We start from the raw sequence: 12,977 nt of genomic DNA, 5'->3' as shown, positions 1-12,977 counted from the left end.
GGCCCTAGAAAAGGCAAAAGGACAAAAATTAATTAATTAATTAATTAATTAATTAAATTCATTGAGTTAAAAAAAAAAAAAGAATCAACAGCAAAAAAAGCTAACCACCCAATGGAAAAATGGGCAAAAGACCTGAATAGACAGTTCTCCAAGGAAGATATACAGATGGCCAATAAGCACATGAAAAAATGCTCAACATCCCTGATTATCACAGAAATGCAAATCAAAACTACCATAAGATACTACCTCACACCAGTAAGAATGGCCATCATTGATACATCCACAAGTAACAAGTGCTGGAGGGGTTGTGGAGAAAAGGGAACCCTCCTGCACTGTTGGTGGGAATGCAAACTGGTACAACCACTATGGACAACAGTATGGAGGTACCTTAGAAATCTATACATAGAACTACTGTATGACCCAGCAATCCCACTCCTGGGCTTATAACCAGACAAAACTTTCCTAAAAAAGACACATGCACCTGCACGTTCATTGCAGCACTATTCACAATAGCCAAGACATGGAAACAACTCAAATGTCCATCGACAGACGATTGGATTAGGAAGATGTGGTATGTATACACAGCAGAATACTACTCAGCCATAAAAAAGAATGACATAATGCCATTTGCAGCAACATGGATGGAACTAGAGACTCTCATACTGAGTGAAATAAGTCAGAAAAAGAAAGAAAATACCATATGATATCACTTATAACTGGAATCTAATATACAGCACAAATGAACGTTTTCACCGAAAAGAAAATCATAGACTTGGAGAATAGACTTGTGGCTGCCCAGGGGGAGAGGGAGGGAGTGGGAGGGATCAGGAGCTTGGGGTTACCGGATGCAAACTATTGCTCTTGGAATGGATTTACAATGAGATCCTGCTGTGTAGCATTGAGAACTATGTCTAGATACTTACATCGCAACACAACAATGGGAGGAAAAAGTATGTATATGTGTGTGTGTAACTTGGTCCCCATGCTGTACAGTGGAAAAATAAATAAAAATAAAATAAAATGAAAAAAATACATTATGCCAATAGATTAAAAGGAACAAATGCACAGTCATACTGGGAGAAAACAAATGTGACAAAATCCAACATCCATTCATAACAAAAACATTCAAACCAGGAACAGAGGTATGGTGCTCAGCCTGATAAAACCCACAGCTAACATTATACTTCTAATGAAGAACAAAAGCTTTCCCTCCAAGGTCAAGGATAGGACAAGACATACACTCTTAACACTTCTAGTTAACATTGTACTGGAGGTTCTAGCCAAGGTAATGGGGGTGGGGGGGGAGGTGGGGGAAAAAAAAGACATTTTTCATCCCTTTCTCCAACCCCTTCGATTATCAAACTGAGTTCATACTTCAAACTGTTCTCCAAATCATCACTGGTTGACTTATATACATACATCAATAAACACAGGTTTGATCTGAAGTTATCAGGGAATAAGGTATTTTAGAGATACTAATTTTCCAAATAACTGAGGTATCCTTTTTAAGCAAAATTAAGTCTTCCTAAAATGTATTTAAAACTCTGCACCTTTCTGTCAGAACCTATGACATAATATAATCTTTCAATAATTCTGGTAATGACTTATGAAGCTACAAGTTTCTTTTTCTTTTTTTGCTTTTTAGGGCCACACCTGCAGCATATGGCGGTTCCCAGGCTAGGGGTCCAATTGGAGCTGTAGCCGCCACAGCAACACGGGATCCAAGCTGCATCTTCGAGCTACACTACAGGGCACAGCAACACCAAATCCTCCACCCACTGAGCAAGGCCAGGGATTGAACCTGCAACCTCAAGGTTCCTAGTCAGATTTGTTTCCACTGCACCATGACAGGAACTCTGTGAAGCTAGAAGTTTCCTGAGGACTGCCTGGTTGCTTCTGAACCATAGTACAGTACCGGAATACATTAGGCCCTTGTGTGTTAGATACCCTCTTTGGACCAGAGAGGAAGGAAATGCTTTCCCAGATTGGAGGACCTGAGTATGAACTAAGTTCCATGAGTAGACACACTTTTCAAGATTTTGGACATAAAAGTGAGGCAGAAGCCAATTTCCTGCCAAGTTTTAGCTGATTCTGCCAGAAACATCATGGCAAAGTAATTTTCCTGAGCAGCAATTCAGGATTCATCCTTCTGCTACCCAGCTCCAGAGAAGCAGTGTAGTAACAGCAGCCAGCAGTGACAGCTTATTGATTTTAGTCTCCTGATCCCTGGATCACAGCTAAGGGGGTATTTTTTATTGCAATATAATTCACATACCAAAAAAAATCATTTAATTTTTTTCTTTTTTGGCCACTCCGAGGCATATGGAGTTCCCGGGCCAGGGATCAGATCCCAGCTGCAGCTGCAACCCAGGCCGCAGCTGTGGCAATGCTGGATCCTTTAACCCACTGCATCAGCCATGGATCAAACCTGTGTCCTGGTGCTGCACAGACATGGCTGATCCCATTGCACCACAGGGAACTCCTTTTGGGGGTTAGTTTTTATTTGTTTTCTTGTTTGGCCGCACATGTGGAAAACCCTGGGCCAGGGGTCAAACCCGTGCCACAGCAGCAACCTGACCCACTGCAGTGACAATGAGGGATTCTGAACCCACTGTACCACAGCAGGAACTAAATTCATCCTTTTAAAAAGTATATTTACATGTTTTTAGTATATTCATAACGTGAAAGTTTTTAGTATATCCACAAAGTTGTACAACCATCACCAGTATCTAATTCCAGAATATTTCATCACCCCAGAAAGAAACCCCTTAGCAATTACCAATAATTCCCCAATCTCTTCACTCCCAGTTCTTGGAAACCACTCATATACGTTTTGTCTCTATGGATTTGCCTATTCTGGACACTTCATATAAACAAAAACATATTATATATGCCCTTTGGGGAATACCTTCTTTCAGTTAGCATAATGTTTTCAAAGTTCATTGATGTTATAGCATGTATCAGTACTTTACTCCTTTTTAAGGCTGCATAATCTTCCATCATGTGCCACATTTATATTTTCATCAACTGATGGACAGTTGGGTTGTTTCTGCTTTGGGGCTATACAGATAATGCTACTGGGGTGTCCTGGCGGCCTAATGGTTTAGGATTTGGTGTTGTTACTGCTGTGGCCCTGGTTCAGTCCCTGGCCCGGGAACCTCTGCATGCTGTAGGCACGGCCAAAAAAAAAAAACAAACAAAAAACAAAAATAATGAAGAGTTCCTGTCATGGCTCTCGGAAACGTATCCGACTAGTACCCATGAGGACACAGATTCAGTCCCTGGCCTTGCTCAGTGCATTAAGGATCTGGCATTGGCGTGAGCTGTGGTGTAGGTTGTAGATGCAGCTAGGATCTAGCATTGCTGTGGCTATGGTGTAGAGCAGCAGCTACAGCCCCAATTCGACCCCTAGTCTGGGAACCTCCATATGCTGCGGGTGCAGACCTAAAAAAAAAAAAAAAAAAAAAAAGGAAAAGAAAAGTAATAATAATAATAATACTGTTGCCAATAATACCCATGTAAAAGTTTCTGGGCATAAAGTTTCAATTCTCTTGTGTATATACCTAGGAGTAGAATTACTGGGTCAAATGGTAATTCTGTTTAACTTTCTGAGGAGGTGCCAAATTATTTCCCAAAGAGGCTATGTCATTTTACAGTCCCATCAGTAATGTATGATACTTCCAATTTTGTTATATCCTCACCAACACTTGATATTGTCTATTTTTTCATTATGGCCATCCTACTACACGTGAAATAGTATTTCACTGTGGTTTGATTTGCATTTCCTTAAGGCTAATGATGCTGAAGATCTTTTCATGTACTTATTGGGCATTTTTATCTTCTTTGCACAAATGTCTAATCAAGGGAGCATACCCTTAAACTTTTGTGACAGCCTCAGAAGCAGCAGCCTCCATGAAGCATTAATTCCATCCTCTTCTGAGAGTTATTCCCAAAGGCATCACTTCACACCTGCTCCTTCAGCCCTTCCAACAGCTTTGTAAATACTCAATTTTTTGCTTAAAATATCTAGAGTATTTATTTTCTGCACTGAATTCTGGTTGATAGAGCCATCAAAAAATATTACTCAGAGCCTATGTGCTTGATCGCTTTGCATTTTACGGCTGTGCTCTGAATATTTAAGGCTGGTGAACAAGTTACCCCTTGTTAAGAATACTATTCATTGTGTCCACGTGGATTTTCTACTGGTGCCATAACAATCAGCAACTTAACCAACAGAAATTTATTATCTTACAGTTCTGGAAGTAAGAAGTCCAACACAGGTCTCACTAGGATAAAATAAATCTGTTGGCAGGGCTGTGTCCCTTCCTGAATGCTCCAGGGGAGATTCATTTCTGTGCCTGTTTGGGTGACCACGACTCCGTTCCTTTCAGGTCTAAGACTGAAATTGCTGTTTCCTGGTTGTCAGCTGAAAGCTGGTCCCAGATTTTAGTGGCCAATGGCGTTCTTAGCTTGTGTCCTCCCTTCCTCTATCTTCCAAGCCAGGAGGGGCAGACTTAACTCCTCTCATGTTTCGAATCTGTCCTGTCTTCTGTCTCCTCTCTCTGTCCCATTCGCCTTCCTTCCTTTTCCACTTTGAAGACTCAGGCCATTAGGTTGGGCCCATCTTTTTTTTTTTTTTTTTTTTTTTTTAACAGGCTGCTGAATGGCGTTAGGTTTATTTTGTGGAAAGCAGAGCTTGGAGCTCTCATGAGCCACTGAAGTAACAGCAGCCATGAGACTAACAGTAGATGATGTACCAGAGCCCCCTCCCTGGCCTCTCCCAGGGCCCCAGAAGAACCTGTCAGATAGGAAACCAGAGTCCCAGGGCCCTGCAGTGAAGGGGTGAGCAGATGTGTCTGCTGTTTCATACCAATAGCTTTGCTTCCTTGGGCTCCTTAAAGTCTGGCATTTACAGATGGAGGCACAGGGCCATCCACTTCTCTTCCAGCAGGTGTGCCAGCAACTCCATCGGGTCAGAGCCAGACAGCATGTGGGTTCTGTCATACAGGTGGGTCACAGGGATGGGCAGCCCAAAGACCCCAGGTCTGTGGGCTGCCCCAGTGGTCTCCTTGAGCTGGTTCTTCACCTGTGGTGTTGAGACCCTTTCCGGAAGTCCTGGGCCTGTCCTGTGGACATGCCAGCCTTCTCTTCTGTGGACAGGAAGCTCTGGGGCTCTGTGATGTCTTCGTCCCGTGACCAGATGTGCATCCACTGTTCCCCGGACACTTTCTCCAACATCGCCGGGTGCTCCAGTTTTACTGAGATGAGGAAGTGCATGGCTGTCAAACTTCCTTTTTCAAGGGTCACAGAGAAGAAATCTCTCGGGAAGTGGAGGGAAACCTGGAGATGCAGTCCCAGGAGCTTAATGTCACCTTTCAAGTACAGAGCTTTGCGGGGAGGCATAGCTGGCAGCTGGTTTCTGCTGTCTTTCATGATCCCTGCACTTAAGCTCGAGGCTGACATTCCAGATGTTCTTGTACCAGCACAGAGCCTTGAAGGCCAGCCAGGAGGAGGGGGATAGCACATCACAGAAGAGCTCCAGGGGTCACAGTAGGGGCCCCATGCTGCAGAGGACAACTGCAAAGCAGTCGCAGCCCAGGAAGTGAGGCAGCATGCGATTCCTTTGGGGGCCCATCTTGATAATTCAGGATAATCTCAAGATTAAGGTCCTTAACCTTCATCACATCTGCAAAGTCCCTTTCGCCACATAAGACATGCATCTATAGGTTCTGAGGATTGAAGGGAGGACATTTCAGGGAGGCCGTTATCCTCTCTACCGCATGACAGGTCTTCGCATTTTAAAAATTCCAAGTCATAGGTCATTTGACGTTAAAACTTTAATGTCAGTTTATCGCCACATTCAGATATAGCTAATTATTTTTTCCAAGTACTTCGAATGGCTTATAGTCACTAGTTATGATATTAATAATTATAGCCATATCTGAAGGCATAGAGTAAAATACAGATATTTACAACACCAAAGCCCCAGGACACAAAAGTCAACAGCCTGAATTTCTGCCACCTTTTCTAGGACTGAGACATGGCTGAGTAAGAACATATTTAAATAGCACCGTAAAGTTTTACAAGTGCTTTGGACTCATTATCTCATCTGTGCTTTCTATATCCCCAGGAGGTACACAAAAGAGAGCAAGGCTATCATTCTTTTTTTACAAATGAGAAAATGGAACTCAGCAAGACTAAATAACCTACCCAAGTATTAGTTAACTGTGAACTTACTAATAAGTGATATTTCAGCAAGAAGCATGGAGGGAGTAAACTGATAAATGAACAACACATGGAAAATTAGCAGATCATAATCTTCACAGGGGAAATGTTGACATTGTAAATATTTATTTTGTCTTTTTGTCTTTTTAGGGCCGCACCCACAGAGGTTCCCAGGCTAGGGGCTGAATCGGAGCTACAGCTGCTGGCCTACACCACAGCCACAGCAACCCAGATCCAAGCCGCATCTGCGACCTACACCACAGCTCATGGCAACGCCGGATCCTTGACCCACTGAGCGAGGCCAGGGATGAAACCCCCAACCTCATGGTTCCTAGTCGGATTTGTTTCCACTGTGCCACAATGGGAACTCCTGACATTTTGAATATTTTTAGAAATTATATAAAAACAACAATAGGAATTCCCTAGTGGTACAGTGGGTTAAGGACCTGGCATTGTCACTGCAGCCGCTTGTGTCACTGCTATAGCTTGGATTCGATCCCTGGCCAGGGGTCGGGGTGGGGGAAAGAGAACCCAACAATAGAACTTGCTGGTTGATACAAAACAGTGTAGAGAATTCCCATGATGGCTCAGCAATAACGAACCCCACTAGTATCCATGAGGATGCGGGTTCAATCCCTGGCCTCGATCAGTGGGTTAAGGATCTGGTGTTGCCATGAGCTGTGGTGTAGGTCGCAGATGCAGCTTGGATCTTTCTTGGATGTTTCTGTGGCTGTGGACCGGCAGCTGCAGCTCCGATTTGATCCCTAGCCTGGGAACTTCTATATGCCGCAGGTGTGGCCCTAAAAAGACAAACAAAAAAAAAAAAACAGTGTAAAGTTTAAGGGTTCGCTTTGAGGAAAACCACAGATTAAGCAATTGCTTTTCAAGGTTTTTCACATCATGAAGCTATATTACTTAGCTCTTCTCAGATGGGCCAATATAACAGGCCCTAAAAGCATATACTGTCCCTTCTACTAGGGTACAACAAGGAATAGGAGAGTAAGGGGACAAGGACACAAAGGCATGCAAAAACAAGTTTAAACAAGTGAAAAGTCAGAAGAGCCAACACCTATTACCATCCTGAAAATAACCATACACAAAAAGGCAATCTCATGCCCTCTTTAGATTGTATTCAGATTCATCAAAGACACTGCAATCTTTTTTTTTTTTTCTTTTTTCTTTTTTCGGTCTTTTTGCCTCTTCTAGGGCCGCTCCCACGCATGTGGAGATTCTCAGGCTAGGGGTCTAATCGAAGCTCTAGATGCCGGCCTACGCCAGAGCCACAGCAACTTGGGATCCAAGCCGCGTCTGCAACCTACACCACAGCTCACGGCAACGCCGGATCCTTAACCCACTGAGCAAGGCCAGGGATTGAACCGAAACCTCATGGTTCCTAGTTGGATTCGTTAACCGCTGCGCCACGACGGGAACTCCAAAGACACTGCAATCTTTAAAAATCTATGATTCTCTGATTTTTATCCAATTCTGCTCCTCCTAAGGCAATCATACAAAATGAGATCATTACCCTATTCATTTGTTTCTACCCCACTATCCTCCTTCTTTACCTTCCAGCTCCCGTTAGGGAAACAGGATGGTCAATCAGATATTTGAACTTATTTCTTCGAATAGGGTTATGCCAAACATGGTCAGCACGGCGTGGAAGAGTAACCTAAGAAGAAAAACATGAACACACAGCAGAGGGCGCTGTAGTCGGTGAAATCTATTATTAATTGTTTTTTAAGTATTTACAAGGGCATCTGGATACATTATGGAAAAGAGAGCGGAACTCTTATTCAGTACTAGGAAGAAAGACCAAAACTAGGCTAATTCAATAGTGAAAGAAGAATATCAAGACTGAGAGGAGTAGTGATCATTTATGAAAATTACACAGGTTAACAGAAATATTCAAGCATTTCCTTGGAAATATTCATGCAAAAGAGTTTTCATTCTAGGAAATTAATTTTAAAATTGTCTTAAGACAATCTGGAACATATAACATAGGCTCAATAAATAACTGATGAACTGGACACCAAAAGGTAATGTTCCCAAGTCCTTTATAAATGTATATACACACCTTTGGGGTTTTAATTTTCTTAGGGGGCAGTAAGTTCTCAGGACAAGGACCAGCATTGGCTGCACAGGTCAGAGAAAGTAGAACTTCTTCAGGGATGAACTGGTTCTGAAGGGAAGGAGGAAGGGGTTTTGACCAATCCACCAGACTTTTTTTCTCCCTTAGTTCAGGAAGTCCTAAGAAAAGAATGGGAAAGAAAAGCTTACTATAGTTTTTTTGAGAGTTAAGAGATTCCCAGGCTGCCTCATCAATCCCATCTATCTGTCACTAACAGAAAGAAAAAAAAAAAATTGCTTCTGGTTGTCAAGAATAGCAACAATATTTAAAACACTGAAAATCATCTAGTCAAGGGAAAAAAAAAACTAATATTGTCTGTCCTACTCACACTTATATCAGACATCAGTTCAAAAACACAGATATAGGGGTTCCCCTGTGGTGCAGCAGGTTGAGGGTTCAGTGTTGTCATTGCAGCAGGTCAGGCTCGATTCCTGTCCTGGGAAATTCCACATGCTGCAGGAGCAGCTAGCAAAATAAGCAAACCTAGGTATCAAATGCCAAAACATATATATATATATATATATATATATATAGTTTCACAAAACTGCTGGTATTTAAAATAAGTTGAATTTTTTTTTTTTTTTTTTTTTGTCTTTTTGTTGTTGTTGTTGCTGCTGTTTCTTGGGCTGCTCCCGCGGCATATGGAGGTTCCCAGGCTAGGGGCTGAATCGGAGCTGTAGCCACCGGCCTACACCAGAGCCACAGCAACGTGGGATCCGAGCCGCATCTGCAACCACAGCTCACGGCAACGCAGGATCGTTTAACCCACTGAGCAAGGGCAGGGACCGAACCCGCAACCTCATGGTTCCTAGTCGGATTCGTTAACCACTGCGCCACGACGGGAACTCCTAAAATAAGTTGAATTTAAAACAATATAGGAGTTCCCATCGTGGCGAAGCGGTTAACGAATCCGACTAGGAACCATGAGGTTGCGGGTTCGATCCCTGGCCTGGCTCAGTGAGTTAAGGATCCGGCATTGCCGTGAGCTGTGGCGTAGGTAACAGACGTGGCTCAGATCCCGCACTGCTGTGGCTCTGGCGTAGGCTGGTGGCTACAGCTCCGATTAGATCCCTAGCCTGGGAACCTCCATATGCTGCGGGAGCAGCCCAAGAAATGGCAAAAAGACCAAAATATATATATGTGTGTGTGTTTGTATGTATATATACATAAAACTCATCAGCATGTGAAAAAAAACTACAAACACAGTCCTTCTGGGGAGCAGTGAAACAAGACTCCGACTCAAAAATACTATAAAATGGCTTTTGATTTTTTTAAAACAACTGTATTGAAAAACGGAGCTAAAAAGGTATCCTGAAATCTCAGATTAAGGCACACAACGTATTGTGCTTTCTGTCTAGGACCATGATTATTTATCCCTGTGAGATCCTTGAAGCACTTTACCTCTCTCTTCCTTGGATGTAGAGATTTTCAAATGTTTGCCCTCAGATGCTGATGTGGAAGGCGTTTTCGGAAGCGACATAATAAGCAATGCCTCCTATCACTCTCTTTCGTAATTTGAAATATCCCTCCAGAAAGCTAACCTAGAAACTTAATCAGCGGCATCCTGGGACTTGGCAGGGCTGCCACGTTGACCTGAAGGCAAAAAAAAAAAAAAAACCACCAAAGTGAGACAAGTACCCCCGTCCCCACCAAACAAGTGTTTATGTTACCCTTGGCGTTTACAATTCATCTACAATGGGTTCTCCCTCTGTGGGGACACTTCTGGGCTCTCCCAAGGCAACAAAGAAGCTTGTGGGTGGATCAGAGTCAGGAGAGACGTGCTCTTACCACCCCTCCAACCACGGAGGGCGCCCCCCGCTCGAGGCGAGTGGTCTCCGACCCCGGCCTCCCCCACAGGCCGCGCCTCGTGCATGCAGCCCCACCGACTCGAGGGTGGCAGAGTTCGCAATGTTACTGCCTCAGAAATGATGGAAAACGGACACTTGCAAGCCGTACCCATAAACTGTGTTTCCCGCCGGACACCTTGTCGCTTCGCCTCTCCCCAAACGCGTGCGCGTCGTCATAGAAACCCAGGACCCCGCGCCTAAGCAACCCTCAACCGGGGCTGCCTTCGGCGGTGCCGGCGTCCGCGCCCACTGCGGCGGCGGAGGGAGCCGGCTAAGAATCGCAACAATCTCTCGGGGAGCCTATGTGTTTTAAATCATAGCATTAAGTTCGGCAGCCGTGGAAAATAAAAATGTTTAATCGGACCGTTCTCACAGGGTCAGAAAGTGAATCCTTGGGCTTGGACCGCAGACCTGCACCAGTGCGCACGCGCTAGGGGTGGCTGGGGATGCTCCCTGCACCCCCACGACATCTTGCCCTTTCTCTCCCGCAGGCACCTGCTTCTGGACCTCTACTGTTGACCTCTCTGGTTCCTGACCCCAGGCGCCCTGGGACTTGAGCAAGCATCCCTGAAAAGTTTTTTCACGTCGCTCTATCGTGCTTTTTGTGCTGTTTTGCCTATTTTTCTAAAAGCTAAATTCAAGGGGAAATTGGATACTGAAAAACTCTGGGTTCCCATCAGTTGAGGTGAAGCAGTGTAACGGAGCAGGGCCCTGTGAGGCTCCTAGGCACACAAGCCTTCCTGTGTCCTCCATTTCTTGTTTTTAGGGAATAAGGCTCAGCCTTCATGACCTTCCCTCAGTTCCAAAGGGTCGTTGCTAATTAGGGAAGGAAGGGGATGCAGAGACCAGGGAGACAAGATAACAGTAGTGCAGCCCTGGGGCAGGGTCCTGGTTCCTCCTCAAGGAATATACATAGCAATACCTTTGAACCTTTCGGTAGAACTAAAACCCCCAGCAAGTAGAAGAACTACTTGATGAAGCATTCTTCATTCTGGGAAGAAGGAGGACCACCAGAACCAGTCCTGGGGCCACTAAACTTAACCCGCCCTGAGAAACAATGCTAGCTGGCCATCCACCCTGATCCTTATCTACAGCCCTATAGATTTGCCACTCTCCAAACTATAAAACCACCTCCTAATCTCTCCCAAGGGGGTGGCACAGTCTTTAAGGCATTAGCCTGCTGGGGCCCCCTTTGTCTGGCAAAGCAATAAAGCTGTATTTTTCTCCTTCACCCCAAACGCTCTGTGTTTCTTTTCAGCAACAGTGGAGAGGCTGAATTTCGGCAACACTTTCAAAAGGGGGCAAGAATCAGGGTAATTCTACCCTCTAGCTGGTCTAGTGGCTAGGAGTCCTGGTTTTCACTTATGCTGCCCAGGTTCGATTCCTGAGCAAAGAATTAAAATCTTGCTCCAAGATACCACTCACTGCTGTCTCTCTGAGATCAGAGGCATTAAATGCAGATGCTGCCCGTGTCCTTGGCATCTTCTTTGGATATTTAAGCATTGCCCTCCCCACCCCCACACCCTCACCAAACTCCCCTGGCAGGCAGAAGGCATTCTTATGTCCAGACATTTTTTTTGGCTGGAGGCTGGTCAGGAGATGGCACTTCAGGCAGATGCATTCCAAATAAAATCGTCGGGTCCTACTGCTTAAATATCTGCTCTCAGGAAATAATGAGATAAATACATTCAAATGGAGGAGCTGAGAACCCCCCTCTTTCCACCACCCAGATTGTTACTCAACTGAAGTTGGGTCAGCTCACCCAATTGGCAGCAAAGCCAATTTACTGACGACCGGTTGTGAAAGAAAGCACCCTGTTTATTGCCAGGTGCCAAGAAAGAACAGGCTCAAAAGCTCTCTGATGGCTGTTATGGAAGTGTTTTTAAAGGCCAGATGAGGGAGAGGGTCACAGGAAGACTGATCAACTTATGAGCATTTTTCTGATTGATTTCTGGTTGGCAGTGAGGTAACTGGGTGATGTTTCAGGAGTCAACATCATCACCCTTGTAATTTCAAACTGCTGCCGGAAAGATGTTACCGGAATCTGGGTTCTTGCTCATGAAGCTGAAGCATGAACTTCGAAAACACACAGGCATCAAGCAAGCAAAGTCTTTGTTACAGGAAAGCAAATAGCTCCCAGGACAGCTGGGAGGGGGAAGAAGAGTCCCCCTTCTCTATTGTCTTATAGGGGTTTTTATCCCTTAAAGATGGGGGGTACCAACGTGGGGTCCAATGGGTCCCCCATTGGCCTTGCCCAATTACCTCTATCAGTCCTTGTCCAATAGGGGTTTTGGGGTGGGGGGATGTCCCATAAGTCTCATCGTTTCTTTGCCCTTCTCGACCCCTAGGGGATTAGAGATTAATGTCCATCTGGGTGTAGGTACACTCCCTATAGTAAACCAGGCCTGTGGGGATGTTACTCCCTGGAGCCCTTAAGCCACAAATGTTAATCAATGGCCATATCAAAGAAGGCATCGAAGCCCAAGCTCCTACACTGATGACCTGAGTTATTATTTGGCCTCAAAACTATTTGGGATCTATGTGTTTCCGTCAGCAGGGGTCACCTTCTTCTATCTGGCAGGGGGTTGAGTATCTATAAAACAACTTAGATATGGCTCAGAATATTATCAGCCCTTGAGTAGGAACTCAGGGTCCTTGACTTTTGTTTTAAACTATTTTACCTTACTTGACAGTTTTCCTTTGTTTCTGTACTTTCTCACTTCTCTGATTAAATTTGCTCTTTGGAACCCAAGGAAGGCCTATAAGGCTAATGCTTT

At 44.5% G+C, this 12,977-nt stretch overlaps 1 protein-coding gene and 1 pseudogene across 8 annotated transcripts in view; both read right to left on the bottom strand.

Moving 5' to 3' along the window:
* AXDND1 (axonemal dynein light chain domain containing 1) overlaps positions 1-10,355 on the bottom strand; it is an 89,268-nt gene extending 78,913 nt beyond the window's left edge. For 5 of the 8 annotated variants that reach the window (XR_014816355.1, XM_084977805.1, XM_021063737.2 and 2 more), the window contains exons 1-4: positions 10,310-10,355; positions 9,755-9,946; positions 8,300-8,472; positions 7,791-7,894 (exon numbers count right to left, since the gene is read on the bottom strand). Coding sequence is in view for 4 of the 8 variants with exons in the window: in XM_021063737.2 (XP_020919396.2) it covers positions 7,791-7,894; positions 8,300-8,472; positions 9,755-9,833 (356 nt within the window). In the remaining 4 variants the exon portion in view is untranslated. The remainder of the gene's footprint in view (positions 1-7,790; positions 7,895-8,299; positions 8,473-9,754; positions 9,947-10,309) is intronic. The other 3 variants (XM_084977801.1, XM_084977802.1, XM_084977804.1) reach the window with 1 other exon arrangement.
* LOC106505013 (glutathione S-transferase kappa 1 pseudogene) lies at positions 4,764-5,563 on the bottom strand (annotated as a pseudogene).
* Positions 10,356-12,977: the final 2,622 nt, after the last annotated feature.

The sequence above is a fragment of the Sus scrofa genome, chromosome 9 (assembly GCF_054392235.1).
Source record: "Sus scrofa isolate SSC_HxYL_T2T_F1_AM1 chromosome 9, Sscrofa_HxYL_maternal_Yorkshire_Landrace_v2.0, whole genome shotgun sequence".
Classification (NCBI taxonomy): domain Eukaryota; kingdom Metazoa; phylum Chordata; class Mammalia; order Artiodactyla; family Suidae; genus Sus; species Sus scrofa.
This window is presented reverse-complemented; position numbering and strand designations above follow the sequence as displayed.